Below are 16,170 nucleotides of genomic sequence, written 5' to 3' on the forward strand. Positions count from 1 at the left end.
CTAGCAGCCAAACTCCTGCTTCTCTCACTATGTGTCTGCCAGACCAGATAACTACTAGCAGCCAAACTCCTGCTTCTCTCACTGTGTGTCTGTCAGGCCAGAGAACTACTAGCAGCCAAACTCCTGCTTCTCTCACTGTCTGTCTGCCAGGCCAGAGAACTACTAGCAGCCAAACTCCTGCTTCTCTCACTGTGTGTCTGTCAGGCCAGAGAACTACTAGCAGCCAAACTCCTGCTTCTCTCACTGTGTGTCTGTCAGGCCAGAGAACTACTAGCAGCCAAACTCCTGCTTCTCTCACTGTGTGCCTGTCTGCCAGGCCAGAGAACTACTAGCAGCCAAACTCCTGCTTCTCTCACTGTGTGTCTGTCTGCCAGGCCAGAGAACTACTAGCAGCCAAACTCCTGCTTCTCTCACTGTGTGTCTGTCTGCCAGGCCAGAGAACTACTAGCAGCCAAACTCCTGCTTCTCTCACTGTGTGTCTGTCTGCCAGGCCAGAGAACTACTAGCAGCCAAACTCCTGCTTCTCTCACTGTGTGTCTGTCTGCCAGGCCAGAGAACAACTAGCAGCCAAACTCCTGCTTCTCTCACTGTGTCTGCCAGACCAGAGAACTACTAGCAGCCAAACTCCTGCTTCTCTCACTGTGTGTCTGTCAGGCCAGAGAACTACTAGCAGCCAAACTCCTGCTTCTCTCACTGTGTGTCTGCCAGACCAGAGAACTACTAGCAGCCAATCTCCTGCTTCTCTCACTGTGTGTCTGTCAGACCAGAGAACTACTAGCAGCCAAACTCCTGCTTCTCTCACTGTCTGTCTGCCAGGCCAGAGAACTACTAGCAGCCAAACTCCTGCTTCTCTCACTGTGTGTCTGTCAGGCCAGAGAACTACTAGCAGCCAAACTCCTGCTTCTCTCACTGTGTGTCTGCCAGGCCAGAGAACTACTAGCAGCCAAACTCCTGCTTCTTTCACTGTGTGTCTGTCTGCCAGACCAGAGAACTACTAGCAGCCAAACTCCTGCTTCTCTCACTGTCTGTCTGCCAGGCCAGAGAACTACTAGCAGCCAAACTCCTGCTTCTCTCACTGTGTGTCTGTCAGGCCAGAGAACTACTAGCAGCCAAACTCCTGCTTCTCTCACTGTGTCTGCCAGATCAGAAAACTACTAGCAGCCAAACTCCTGCTTCTCTCATTGTGTCTGCCAGACCAGAAAACTACTAGCAGCCAAACTCCTGCTTCTCTCACTGTGTGTCTGTCAGGCCAGAGAACTACTAGCAGCCAAACTCCTGCTTCTCTCACTGTGTGTCTGTCTGTCAGGCCAGAGAACTACTAGCAGCCAATCTCTTGCTTCTCTCACTGTCTGTCTGTCAGGCCAGAGAACTACTAGCAGCCAAACTCTTGCTTCTCTCACTGTGTGTCTGTCAGGCCAGAGGGGGTAGCAAGGGCTTGAAAGGCCTCTAGGGTGTAGGGACTGACTTCTGAATGAGACACTGTATACAAGAACCTATCTGGGTGTTTTATTTAACATCCCAGACTGTCTCTGCTACCATCAGACTTCTGAATGAGACACTGTATACAAGAACCTATCTGGGTGTTCTATTTAACATCCCAGACTGTCTCTGCTACCATCAGACTTCTGAATGAGACACTGTATACAAGAACCTATCTGGGTGTTCTATTTAACATCCCAGACTGTCTCTGCTACCGTTTAGAGTTTTACCAGAAAGTGTGATAGGGGATAGAATGGGTTGTTTTTGTAGGTTTAAAGATACACTTAAAAATATAAATGCAACATGCAATAATTTCAAAGATTTTACTGAGTTACAGTTCTATGGATTTCAGATGACTGGGAATACAGATAAGCATCAGTAGGTCACAGATACCTTAAAAAAAGGTAGGGGCGTGGATCAGAGAACCAGTCAGTATCTGGTGTGACCATTTGCAGCGTGACACATCTCCTTCACATAGAGTTGATCAGGCTGTTGATTGCGGCCTGTTGTCACACTCCTCTTCAATGGCTGTGTGAAGTTGCTGGATATTGGCGAGAGCTGGAACACGCCGTCATATGTCAATCCAGAGCATCCCAAATATGCTCAATGGGTTACATGTCTGGTGAGTATGCAGGCCATGGAAAACTGGGACATTTTCAGCTTCCAGGAATTGTGTACAGATCCTTGCGACATGGGGCTGTGCATTATCATCCTGAAACATGAGGTGATGGCAGTGGATGAATGGCACAGCAATGGGCCTCAGGATCTCGTCACGGTATCTCTGTGCATTCAAATTGCAATTGATAAAATGCAATTGTGTTCGTTTTCCGGAGTTTATGCCTGCCCCATACCATAACCCCACCATGGGGCACTCTGTTCCCAATGCTAACATCAGCAAACCGCTTGCCCACACGACGCCATACACGGTCTTGAGGCCAGATGGACGTACAGCCAAATTCTCTAAAACGACATTAGAGGTGGTTTATGGTAGAGAAATTAATATTCAATTCTCTGGCAACAGCTCTGGTGGACATTCCTGCAGTCAGCATGCCAATTGCACATTCCCTCAAAACTTGACATTGTGTAGTATGACAACTGCACATTTTATAGTGGCCTTTTACTTTACCCAGCACAAGGTGCACCTGTGTAATGACCATGCTGTTTAATCAGCTTCTTGATATGCCACATGTGTAATGACCATACTGTTTAATCAGCTTCTTGATATGTCAGACCTGTCAGGTGGATGGATTATCTTGGCAAAGGAGAAATGCTGACTAACAGGGATGTTAACAAATTTGTGCACCAAATTTGAGAGAAATAAGCTTTTTGTAAATATGGAACATTTCTGTGATCTTTGGTTTCAGCTCATGAAACATGTGACCAATACTTTACATGTTGCGTTTATATTTTTTCTCAGTGTAGATACATTTCAGATTGTGGACAGGTTATAAGCTGAGTAATCGTATGACCCCACAGGAATCACTGAGATTCAATGAGAGAGGGAGAGAGCGAGGAAAAAAAGAGAGACCCTGCACCTAAGTGTCTCCACATGCTGAGTTGGAGTCTCTGAACTCTCTCTTCCTGTGTGTGGATCTCCCTGGTGGAAAGCAATCACTGACTCCCAGTACAGAAGCCCCTGAGGGCTCTCCCCTCTTCTCTCCCCTCTCTTCTCCGACCAGATGAGTCAGACTACAGCATGGAGAAGAGGATGAGAGGGGGGGTGGGAACTCTGACAGCTCCCTTTGACGCAGCACATGTGTGTTTGGGTGAAACAGACCTGTTTCTATGGGGAAGAGAGGGGAGACACTAGCTTGGTACAATCCATCCAGATCTCATGAACTTACATTCTGTTTCACTACACGGATACAGTCTGGCCACGACCACATTCAAACCATCTGAGCCCTTCCACCCACCATATGGGTAGACCAATCAGCACCTTCTGATAATCTGTGGGGTGGTTTAGTTGATGACAACGAGAAGCGGTGTTACTTAACCCTGCACCCCTCAGCCATCCCACATAGTTGTTACTTAACCCTGTACCCCTCAGCCATCCCACATAGTTGTTACTTAACCCAGCACCCCTCAGCCAGCCCACATAGTTGTTACTTAACCCAGCACCCCTCAGCCATCCCACATAGTTGTTACTTAACCCTGCACCCCTCAGCCATCCCACATAGTTGTTACTTAACCCTGCACCCCTCAGCCATCCCACATAGTTGTTACTTAACCCAGCACCCCTCAGCCATCCCACATAGTTGTTACTTAACCCTGCACCCCTCAGCCATCCCACATAGTTGTTACTTAACCCTGCACCCCTCAGCCATCCCACATAGTTGTTACTTAACCCTGCACCCCTCAGCCATCCCACATAGTTGTTACTTAACCCAGCACCCCTCAGCCATCCCACATAGTTGTTACTTAACCCAGCACCCCTCAGCCATCCCACATAGTTGTTACTTAACCCAGCACCCCTCAGCCATCCCACATAGTTTCTCCATTCCTGTACCGTCTCACCTGAATCAACTAGTCAGCTAATCAGGTAGGAGCATGGTATCGACTCCTGACAGGGTTGACTCTTGTTTAATACATGAAACCTTAATGAGAGCGTGCGGGCCGCTGTGGACCGTGCGTTACCTGTACTCTGCTCCCCAGCCCTTGACGAAGCTCATGCGGATGGTGCACATCCTGGTGAGCTGGTAGACGGCCTCGAAGCCCTGGTTCACCGACTGGGCCAGCAGGGCAGCAAACTCCTGGTTGTTGAAGATCTTCAGGTTGCAGCCTACAGAACCGTCCGACAACCGTTACCGTCAAAACACAATGAATGAGGTGTGTGTGTGTCGTACGTGTGTTGGTGAGTAACCACAGTACACCAGTCATTGTGGAAATTAACCAACTGTGTGTCAACCTTTTGTCTCGCTCTCTTTGCCACACACACCCCCCTTCTCAGCTCTCACCTGGGGGGATCTTGCAGACAGTGGCGGGGTGCCAGCCATAACGCTGGTTACAGTTGGGACTCTGGACGAAGATGGCACTGTCGCTGAGGCACTCTGCAAACACCTCTCCTCCAATATAGTACAAACGCACCCCTCTGCCTGCAGACATACAGAGAACCATCCGTCTAGTACCAGAACCACCCCTGATGTGTACACACAGACGTCCATTCAATTCTCAACATTGATGACGATGAACATGTGATGCATACCTAAATACAGCGCATTCGGAAAGTATTCAGACCCCTTGACTTTTTCCACATTTGTTACGTTACAGCCTTCTACTAAAATGGATTAAATCGTTTCCCCCCCTCATCAATCTACACACAATACCCTATAATGACAAAGTAAAAAAAAAAATGTTTTTACATTTTTGCAAATGTATTAAAATACATGAAATATCACATTAACACAAGTATTCAGACCCTTTACTCAGTACTTTGTTGAAGCACCTTCGGCAGCGATTACAGCCTCAATTCAACTTGGGTATGATGCTATAAGCGTGGCACCTGTATTTGGGGAGTTTCTCCTATTCTTCTCTGCAGATCCTCTCAAGCTCTGTCAGGTTGGATGGGGAGCGTCGCTGCACAGCTATTTTCAGGTCTCTCCAGAGATGTTTAAATCGGGTTAAAGTCCAGCCTTGGCTGGGCCACTCAAGGACATTGAGACTTGTCCCGAAGCCACTCCTGCGTTGTCTTGGCTGTGTGCGTAGGGTCGTTGTCCTGTTGGAAAGTGAACCTTTGCTCCAGTCTGAGGTCATGAGTGCTCTGGAGCAGGTTTTAATCAAGGATCTCTGTACTTTGCTCTGTTCATCTTTCCCTAGACCCTGACTAGTCTCCCAGACCCCACAGCATGATGCTGCCACCATCATGCTTCACCGTAGGGATTGGCGCCCCCCCTTGGGCTGTGCCGTGGCGGAGATCTTTGTGGGCTATACTCGGCCTTGTCCCGGGATGGTATGTTGGTGGTTGGAGATATCCCTCCAGTGGTGTGGAGGCTGTGCTTTGGCAAAGTGGGTGGGGTTATATCCTACCTGTTTGGCCCTGTCCGGGGGTTTCATCGGAATCTCTCTCTCTACACCTCTCTCTCTCTACACCTCTCTCTCTCTACACCTCTCTCTCTCTACACCTCTCTCTCTCTACACCTCTCTCTCTCTACACCTCTCTCTCTCGACCTCTCTCTCTCGACCTCTCTCTCTCTCTCTCTCGACCATGACCATGACCATGCCTCAGGACTACCTGGCTTGATGACTCCTTGCTGTCCCCAGTTCACCTGGCCGTGCTGCTGCTCCAGTTCCAACTGTTCTGCCTGCAACTATGGAACCCTGACCTGTTCACCGGACGTGCTACCTGTCCCAGACCTGCTGTTTTCAACTCTCTAGAGACAGCAGGAGCGGTAGAGATACTCTCAAAGATCGGCTATGAAAAAGCCAACTGACACTTACTCTTGTGTTACTGACTTGTTGCACCCTCGACAACTACTATGATTATTATTATTATTTGACCATGCTGGTCATTTATGAACATTTGAACATCTAGGCCATGTGCTGTTATAATCTCCACCCGGCACAGCCAGAAGAGGACTGGCCACCCCTCAGCCTGGTTTCTTCCTAGGTTTTGGCCTTTATAGGGAGTTTTTCCTAGCCACCGTGCTTCTACACCTGCATTGCTTGCTGTTTGGGGTTTTAGGCTGGGTTTCTGTACAGCACTATGAGATATCAGCTGTTGCAAGAAGGGCTATATAAATACATTTGATTTGATTTTAGGGATGGTGCCAGGTTTCCTCCAGACGTGATGCTTTGCATTCAGACCAAAGAGTTCAATCTTGGTTTCATCAGACCAGAGAATCTTGTTTATCATGGTCAGAGTCCTTTAGGTACCTTTTGGCAAACTACAAGATGGCTGTCATGTGCCTTTTATTGAGGAGTGGCTTCCATCTGGCCACTCTACCATAAAGGCCTGATTGGTGGAGTGTTGCAGAGACGGATGTCCTTCTGGAAGGTTCTCCCATCTCCACAGAGAAACTCTGGAGCTCTGTCAGAGTGACCATCGGGTTCTTCGTCACCTCCCTGACCAAGGCCCTTCTCCCCCAATTGCTCAGTGTGGCCGGGCAGCCAGCTCTAGGAAGAGTCTTGGTGGTTCCAAACTTCTTCCACTTAAGAATGTTGGAGGCCACTGTGTTCTTGGGAACCTTCAATGCTGTAGGCATTTTTTTGGTACCCTTCCCCAGATCTGTGCCTCATGGCTTGGTTTTTGCTCTGACATGCACTGTCAACTGTGGGACCTTATATAGACAGGTGTGTGTCTTTCCAAATCATGTCCAATCAATATAATTTACCACAGGTGGACTTCAATCAAGTTGTAGAAACATCTCAAGGATGATCAATGGAAACAGGATGCACCTGAGCTCAATTTCGAGTCTCATAGCAAAGGGTCTGAATACTTATGTAAATAAGGTATTGGTTTTTTATTTTTAATACATTTGCAAACATTTCTAAAACCTGTTTTTTCTTGGTCATTATGGGGTACTGTGTGTAATTGAATCCATTTTAGAATAAGGCTGTAACGTAACAAAATGTGGAAAAAGTCAAGAGGTCTGAATACTTTCAGAATGCACTGTATTTAGGAAACCTGTTCCCAAGTATGCCCCCCCCAAAACAAATTGACATTTGTGATCGTGTCTCACTGTAATCAAGATATGAAATTATTGTATTAGAAAATAATCAAATTTTGGGCTTAGCAGTGTACAAAATATTATAATTATGTTATGGCCTCTTGACCATTCTCTCCGACAAAAACTGTCCCGCAGGTGAATCTATTTGCCCACCCCCGACCTAAGGCCCGACCCCCCGCCCGACCTAAGGCCCGGCCCCCCCGACCGCGACCTAAGGCCCGCCCCCCCCCGACCGCGACCTAAGGCCCGGCCCCCCCGACCGCGACCTAAGGCCCGGCCCCCCCGACCGCGACCTAAGGCCCGGCCCCCCCGACCGACCTAAGGCCCGGCCCCCCCGACCGACCTAAGGCCCAACCCCCCGACCTAAGGCCCAACCCCCCGACCTAAGGCCCAATTGTGTTTCAAGGTGCTACCATGTGTGGGCAGTACAGGTGGTTCAGGTTGGAAGTAGGGGTAGTCCTAAAGTTGACTCGTTATCCCATCTAACAACGCTGTTCCATTTCACGTTCCCCTCATGTAAATGACCTAGCGTCGGACCAAAAGTCATTTTTGTCAGCGGTTTATTTTCAAAGTGTTAGTACCGATGTGTCTGCGTGTCAGCTCCACAGCGGCGTTCCGGTTGACGTTGGAGAGGAGGCCCAGGCAGAAGCGCTCTGAGTTGGAGGGGTCGGTGAAGCCGTCCACGGTGAGGGACGGCTGGGAGGCGTGGAAGGTCTCACCCACCCGCTGGTTCAGCTCGTAGTAGGAGATAGAACACCAGAAGGCTGGTTCACAGTACATCACAGGCTGTAGGTCTGACAGAGAGGAGAGACATGGGGAAACATTTTATTTAGATAGACCCAAGTAGGATTCTTTGTAGGATGTTCAATAGGATGTTGAATTACTAACCCTTAACCTTTACCCCTACCCTTACCAAGATCATCTATATGGGACTATTCACAAAGTGTGAACGAGAGACTTGTTGTACTGTATTGCTTTGGCAACTTTGGATTGCTTCTTTCATGTAAACGATCAATTATATTTAACAGAGTAAAATACAGAACAGGAGCAGATAAGGAGAGAGAGAGGTGGGTAAGGACAGGGGGGAAGGAGAGAAGTGGGTAAGGACAGGGGGAGGAGAGAGAGCTGGGTAAAGAGAAGGAGGGAGGAGAGAAGTGGGTAAGGACAGGGGGAGGAGAGAGAGCTAGGTAAAGAGAAGGAGGGAGGAGAGAAGTGGGTAAGGACAGGGGGAGGAGAGAGAGCTAGGTAAAGAGAAGGAGGGAGGAGAGAAGTGGGTAAGGCCAGGGGGGAGGAGAGAGGTGGGTAAAGAGAAGGAGGGAGGAGAGAGCGGTAGGACAGGGGAGAGGAGAGAGAGCTGGGTAAGGACAGGGGGAGAGGAGAGAGAGCTGGGTAAAGAGAAGGAGGGAGGAGAGAAGTGGGTAAGGACAGGGGGGAGGAGAGAGAGGTGGGTAAAGAGAAGGAGGGAGGAGAGAAGTGGGTAAGGACAGGGGGGAGGAGAGAGAGGTGGGTAAGGACAGGGGGGAGGAGAGAGAGGTGGGTAAGGACAGGGGGAGGAGAGAGAGGTGGGTAAGGACAGGGGGGAGGAGAGAGAGGTGGGTAAGGACAGGGGGGAGGAGAGAGAGGTGGGTAAGGACAGGGGGGGAGGAGAGAGAGGTGGGTAAGGACAGGGGGGAGGAGAGAGGTGGGTAAGGACAGGGAGGGAGGAGAGAAGTGGGTAAAGAGAAGGAGGGAGGAGAGAAGTGGGTAAAGAGAAGGAGGGAGGAGAGAAGTGGGTAAAGAGAAGGAGGGAGGAGAGAAGTGGGTAAGGCCAGGGGGGAGGAGAGAGAGCTGGGTAAAGAGAAGGAAGGAGGAGAGAGAGGTGGGTAAAGAGAAGGAGGGAGGAGAGAAGTGGGTAAGGCCAGGGGGGAGGAGAGAGAGCTGGGTAAAGAGAAGGAGGGAGGAGAGAGAGGTGGGTAAGGACAGCGGGAGGAGAGAGAGCTGGGTAAAGAGAAGGAGGGAGGAGAGAGAAGTGGGTAAGGCCAGGGGGGAGGAGAGAGAGCTGGGTAAAGAGAAGGAGGGAGGAGAGAAGTGGGTAAGGCCAGGAGGAAAGGTAGAGAAAGAGGGATACAATGTGAAGGTATAAAGATAGAGGGAAGAAAAAGGGAAACAGAAGTGAGGAGAAAGACATAGCTAGAGATAAAGATGGAGGGAGATAACAGCAGAGCCAGGGAAGTAGAGGACATAAAGATGGAGGGAGACTGACGAGAGAGATAACAGCAGAGCCAGGGAAGTAGAGGACATAAAGATGGAATAAGAAAAGAGAGGGAGAAAAACAAAAAGGTCAAAGTCTGCCAGTTCCCAGAAGCACAACCAAGAAATGTGGGAACTCGGTCCTCACGCGGAGACAGTGGAGACAACGGCAAATTACAGGGTTCCGTTACCAAAACATTCAGCAAACGCTTGCACAGTTCTCGTAACAGCAAAGATGTATTTTTACTTTTCCATTCTAACTACTTCCAACATTTGCCTTTGAAGTACAGTGAACTGTCTGTGCCCATGTGAAGGCCCAGTCTATTTGAAGTACAGTGAACTGTCTGGGCCCATGTGAAGGCCCAGTCTATTTGAAGTACAGTGAACTGTCTGTGCCCATGTGAAGGCCCAGTCTATTTGAAGTACAGTGAACTGTCTGGGCCCATGTGAAGGCCCAGTCTATTTGAAGTACAGTGAACTGTCTGGGCCCATGTGAAGGCCCAGTCTATTTGAAGTACAGTGAACTGTCTGTGCCCATGTGAAGGCCCAGTCTATTTGAAGTACAGTGAACTGTCTGGGCCCATGTGAAGGCCCAGTCTATTTGAAGTACAGTGAACTGTCTGGGCCCATGTGAAGGCCCAGTCTATTTGAAGTACAGTGAACTGTCTGGGCCCATATGAAAGCACAGTCTATTTGTTTTTTCCTATAGTAGCTTGGGCCAGAAACAGTGATTTAATAAACAACAGGATATTATTATTGATGTCAGTGTGGGCTGACGGAGTTGGCCACAGCTCTGGTCTCAGATGGGACTGACACAAAGGCCTTTCATGAGCAGACCGGGTTTCCTCTGTTACAATACAGTGGACTGGCTTCCCGAGGGAGGGCTGCAGTGCAACGCTTTTCAGCACACACACACACTCAATCTCACAAATAAACATCCCCAAACACACAACCAGCTAATTTCTCATGCCCTCATCTCTCTGCAGCAGACAATTGGTGAGCAATATGTTGGGAATATCAAATTGCAGTATTGACTCACAGTACATACAGAATGTGCACCTATGTATGGTGATAATATTGTATTGTGAGGTCCCTGGCCATACCCAGTCCTACCGCTTACCTAAATTGCTGTGTGTTGGAGACACTGGGTTTGGTGACAGGTTGGGTGAACTGGTGTCCATGCTGTGGTTCATCAGGTGATCACTGGTCTCTCCATCTTCACTGAGATAGCCAGGTGGAGGAGTCTCTGAAACACACACACGATTAGTAAACCACAGCAAATAGAGAAAACAATGATTGGTTGGTAGGTTCCTTCTAATAACATGTACCAAAAGGCCCCTACTCCGCTCCACATATGCATATTAACAACGGCCTTTATCATTGTGCTCTCGGCCAATGCTTTTATTCAGGGAAGGGAAGGAGAACCCAGTAGAAAACAGGCTGAATGTATTGACCGAGTTGGTTCTGCTCCTGACAGGCTGAATGTATTGACCGAGTTGGTTCTACTCCTGACAGGCTGAATGTATTGACCGAGTTGGTTCTACTCCTGACAGGCTGAATGTATTGACCGAGTTGGTTCTGCTCCTGACAGGCTGAATGTATTGACCGAGTTGGTTCTACTCCTGACAGGCTGAATGTATTGACCGAGTTGGTTCTGCTCCTGACAGGCTGAATGTATTGACCGAGTTGGTTCTACTCCTGACAGGCTGAATGTATTGACTGAGTTAGTTCTACTCCAGAGAGCCTGTAACAGGGGGGTCAACTTGTCCTCCAGAGGTAGTAACAGATCATGTGCTGGTCTGGTCTCCACGAGGCAGTCTGCTTCTGATGGCCTCTCAAGCCACCACAGACACCATTTGTGCCAGGCAGAGGCTGCCCACCTCCTCTGGACTCAGTGTGTGTGTGTGTTTGGCAACTGTTCATCCGGTCTGCTGATGTAGCTCACACCTCTGCTAGAGTCTGTCTGAAGGAGAGGGGCCTTGGTGGCTGTCACCCAAACTCCCTGAGAAGGAAGGAGAGGGGCCTAGGTGGCTGTCACCCAAACTCCCTGAGAAGGAAGGAGAGGGGCCTAGGTGGCGGTCACCCAAACTCCCTGAGAAGGAAGGAGAGGGGCCTAGGTGGCTGTCACCCAAACTCCCTGAGAAGGAAGGAGAGGGGCCTAGGTGGCTGTCACCCAAACTCCCTGAGAAGGAAGGAGAGGGGCCTAGGTGGCTGTCACCCAAACTCCCTGAGAAGGAAGGAGAACGGCCTAGGTGGCTGTCACCCAAACTCCCTGAGAAGGAAGGAGAGGGGCCTAGGTGGCTGTCACCCAAACTCCCTGAGAAGGAAGGAGAGGGGCCTAGGTGGCTGTCACCCAAACTCCCTGAGAAGGAAGGAGAGGGGCCTAGGTGGCTGTCACCCAAACTCCCTGAGAAGGAAGGAGAGGGGCCTAGGTGGCTGTCACCCAAACTCCCTGAGAAGGAAGGAGAGGGGCCTAGGTGGCTGTCACCCAAACTCCCTGAGAAGGAAGGAGAGGGGCCTAGGTGGCTGTCACCCAAACTCCCTGAGAAGGAAGGAGAGGGGCCTAGGTGGCTGTCACCCAAACTCCCTGAGAAGGAAGGAGAGGGGCCTAGGTGGCTGTCACCCAAACTCCCTGAGAAGGAAGGAGAGGGGCCTAGGTGGCTGTCACCCAAACTCCCTGAGAAGGAAGGAGAGGGGCCTAGGTGGCTGTCACCCAAACTCCCTGAGAAGGAAGGAGAGGGGCCTAGGTGGCTGTCACCCAAACTCCCTGAGAAGGAAGGAGAGGGGCCTAGGTGGCTGTCACCCAAACTCCCTGAGAAGGAAGGAGAGGGGCCTAGGTGGCTGTCACCCAAACTCCCTGAGAAGGAAGGAGAGGGGCCTAGGTGGCTGTCACCCAAACTCCCTGAGAAGGAAGGAGAGGGGCCTAGGTGGCTGTCACCCAAACTCCCTGAGAAGGAAGGAGAGGGGCCTAGGTGGCTGTCACCCAAACTCCCTGAGAAGGAAGGAGAGGGGCCTAGGTGGCTGTCACCCAAACTCCCTGAGAAGGAAGGAGAGGGGCCTAGGTGGCTGTCACCCAAACTCCCTGAGAAGGAAGGAGAGGGGCCTAGGTGGCTGTCACCCAAACTCCCTGAGAAGGAAGGAGAACTGAAGGAAAAGTGACTGGATAAAATCCCTTGGCTGTCACAACTAGACTGTGTGAGAGTGGGCAGACAAGACCAAATCCCAGACACTGAGCTGTGTGAAACAAGGTCATGCATTGCAAACTCTTGGCCAGTCTCCCCTACTCACCTGTCTTGTCCGCTTGAACCGGATTTTAACTTGTTTTAAGACTTTTCTCACCGACCTTACACTCATTTTAAACTTGTCTCACGTAAACCAGTAAGGCTTTTCTATAACATGCTTCATAAATCCTGACTGGTCTCACCTGCTCTAGGAATCTGTGTGAGGACTAGTTTCACCCCCTTTACCACTGGTCTCACCAGTAATATGACTGATATCGCACCTGGTATGTAGACTTGTCTCAGCAATAATATGACTGATATGTCACCTGGTATGTAGACTTGTCTCAGCAGTAATATGACTGATGTGTCACCTGGTATGTAGACTTGTCTCAGCAGTAATATGACTGATATGTCACCTGGTATGTAGACTTGTCTCAGCAATAATATGACTGATATGTCACCTGGTATGTAGACTTGTCTCAGCAATAATAGGACTGATATGTCACCTGGTATGTAGACTTGTCTCAGCAATAATATGACTGATGTGTCACCTGGTATGTAGACTTGTCTCAGCAGTAATATGACTGATATGTAGACTTGTCTCACTAGTTACATGACTGATATATCACCTGGGAGGTAGACTTGTCTCACTAGTTATATGACTGATATATCACCTGGTATCTAGACTTGTCTCACTAGTTATATGACTGATATATCACCTGGTATGTAGACTTGTCTCACTAGTTATATGACTGATATATCACCTGATATGTAGACTTGTCTCACTAGTTATATGACTGGTATGTAGACTTGTCTCAGTAATAATATGACTGATATGTCACCTGGTATGTAGACTTGTCTCAGCAGTAATATGACTGATGTGTCACCTGGTATGTAGACTTGTCTCAGCAGTAATATGACTGATATGTCACCTGATATGTAGACTTGTCTCACTAGTTACATGACTGATATGTCACCTGGTATCTAGACTTGTCTCACTAGTTATATGACTGATATATCACCTGATATGTAGACTTGTCTCACTAGTTATATGACTGGTATGTAGACTTGTCTCAGCAGTAATATGACTGATATGTAGAGTTGTCTCAGCAGTAATATGACTGATATGTCACCTGGTATGTAGACTTGTCTCACTAGTTATATGACTGGTATGTAGACTTGTCTCAGCAGTAATATGACTGATATGTAGAGTTGTCTCAGCAGTAATATGACTGATATGTCACCTGGTATGTAGACTTGTCTCACTAGTTATATGACTGGTATGTAGACTTGTCTCACTAGTTACATGACTGATATGTCACCTGGTATGTAGTTGCTCTGTGGCTCGATGCCGGCGGGGAAGTTGGTGTTCTCTGGGATGGAGTGGCTGTAGTCGTCCAGAGGAGGAAACTCACTGGGGATGTCTGTGTGTCTGGGAACCAGCACAGGAGGCAGCACTGCAGACACACAATTAGACACCACACACACACAAACACAAAGAACACAATTAGACACCACACACACACAAACACAAAGAACACAATTAGACATCACACACACACAAACACAAAGAACACAATTAGACATCACACACACACAAACACAATTAGACACCCCACACACACAATTAGACAGAAACACAAAGAACACAATTAGACACCACACACAAACAGAAAGAACACAATTAGACATCACACACAAACAGAAAGAACACAATTAGACATCACACACACACACAGACAAACACACAGACACAAACACAATTAGACATCACATACACACAGACGAACACAAAGAACACAATTCGACATCACACGCGCACAGACACAAACACACAGACACAAACAACACAATTAGACATCACATACACACAGACGAACACAAAGAACACAATTAGACATCACACGCACAGAAACACAAAGCACACAACTAGACATCACACACACAGACACAAACACAAAGAACACAAATGCACAGACACGGTGCATTGTTTCTCTAACACACTAAAAGGTATAGGTAGCCTCAACTGTCATTTGTGAAAACGTAAAAGAGCTGAGCCTCTCACACCTGTCAAACTAGTAGTAGGCACAGAGCCAATACATTTACAAGATGTGCAATACATGCTAGTGAGGTGAAGCTGAGTGAACCTCTGGTGGTTTTTAATGAAAGGGGACAGTTGTTCGTACCTGGCGTCTCCACCCTCTGGTAGTGGTAGGGGTTGACACACACCTCATCCTTCTTGGTGTGGAAGGCGTACTCACAGAGCTCCACGGCCCGCAGCTCGTGGTGGGACTGCAGGTCGGGCCAGCGCCACAGACGGCAGTAGATGACGTGGGGGAGGCCCTTCCTGTGGGACACCTGTAACCGTCCATCCAGAGACCTGCAAGAGACAGAGAGAGGTTTGTTTTGTTGTTACTGCTTTGGACTTATAAGTTCATCAACTTGTTTGCCTTTTGGCACGTTGCTTTAATAGTTTGCTGTTCTTGAAAATGGCCAAGAAGGCCAACTCCAAAAAGGTAAGTTCACAATCTCACGACTGCGAGTGTACAGAGAAGATCCCACCCCATACACTGAGTATAGGCAAAAACATTTCACCCTCCCCACCCACAATTATATACACATTCTACCATTGGTCCGGAGAGAAGAGTGTGCAATTTTATACACTACGTGAAATGGGTTTCCATGGCCGAGCAGCCGCACACAAGCCTAAGATCACCATGAGCAATGCCAAGCGTCAGCTGGAGTGGTGTATAGCTCACCGCCATTGGACTCTGGAGCAGTGGAAACGCATTCTCTGGAGTGATGAATCACACTTCACCATCTGGCAGTCCGACGGACGAATCTGGGTTTAGCGGATGCCAGGAGAATGCCATCTGCCCGAATGCAGTGCCAACTGTAAAGTTTGGTGGAGGAGGAATAATGGTCTGGGGCTGTTTTTCCATGGTTTGGCCCATTAGTTCCAGTGAAGAGAAATCTTAACACTACAGCATACAATAACATTCTAGACGATTCTATGCTTCCAACTTTGTGGAAGGACCTTTCCTGTTTCAGCATGCCCCGTGCACAAAGTGAGGTCCATACAGAAATTGTTTGTCGAGGTCGGCGTGGAAGAACTTGACTGGCCTGCACAGAGCCCTGACCTCAACCCCATCGAACACCTTTGGGATGAATTGGAACACTGGCTGCGAGCCAGATCTAAATCGCCCAACATCAGTGCTCACTAACGCTCGTGGCTGAATGGAAGTAAGTCCCTGCAGCAATGTACCAACATCTAGTGGAAAGCTTTCCCAGAAGAGAGGAGGCAATTACAGCAGCAAAAGGGGGGAACAACTCCATATTAATGCCCATGATTTTGGAATGAGATGTTGGACTAACAGGTGTCTACATACTTTTAGTAATGTAGTATATACAGCTGAAGTCGGAAGTTTACATACACCTCAGCCAAATACATTTAAACTCAGTTTTTCACAATTCCTGACATTTAATCCTAGTAAAAATTCCCTGTCTTAGGTCAGTTAGGATCACCACTTCATTTTAAGAATGTGAAAGGTCAGAATAATAGAAAATAATGATTTATT

The 16,170-nt window shown here is 48.6% G+C and overlaps 1 protein-coding gene across 1 annotated transcript in view; it reads right to left on the minus strand.

Annotated features, from left to right (window-relative positions):
* Positions 1–16,170, minus strand: part of LOC106593212 (SMAD family member 3) — a 101,807-nt gene that overhangs the window by 54,047 nt on the left and 31,590 nt on the right. The window contains exons 2-7 of the mRNA XM_045689586.2: positions 14,779–14,972; positions 13,915–14,049; positions 10,492–10,617; positions 7,724–7,936; positions 4,434–4,571; positions 4,114–4,258 (exon numbers count right to left, since the gene is read on the minus strand). Coding sequence (XP_045545542.1) covers positions 4,114–4,258; positions 4,434–4,571; positions 7,724–7,936; positions 10,492–10,617; positions 13,915–14,049; positions 14,779–14,972 — 951 coding nt within the window. The remainder of the gene's footprint in view (positions 1–4,113; positions 4,259–4,433; positions 4,572–7,723; positions 7,937–10,491; positions 10,618–13,914; positions 14,050–14,778; positions 14,973–16,170) is intronic.

This window comes from Salmo salar, chromosome 11 (assembly GCF_965601325.2).
Source record: "Salmo salar chromosome 11, fSalSal1, whole genome shotgun sequence".
Taxonomy (NCBI): domain Eukaryota; kingdom Metazoa; phylum Chordata; class Actinopteri; order Salmoniformes; family Salmonidae; genus Salmo; species Salmo salar.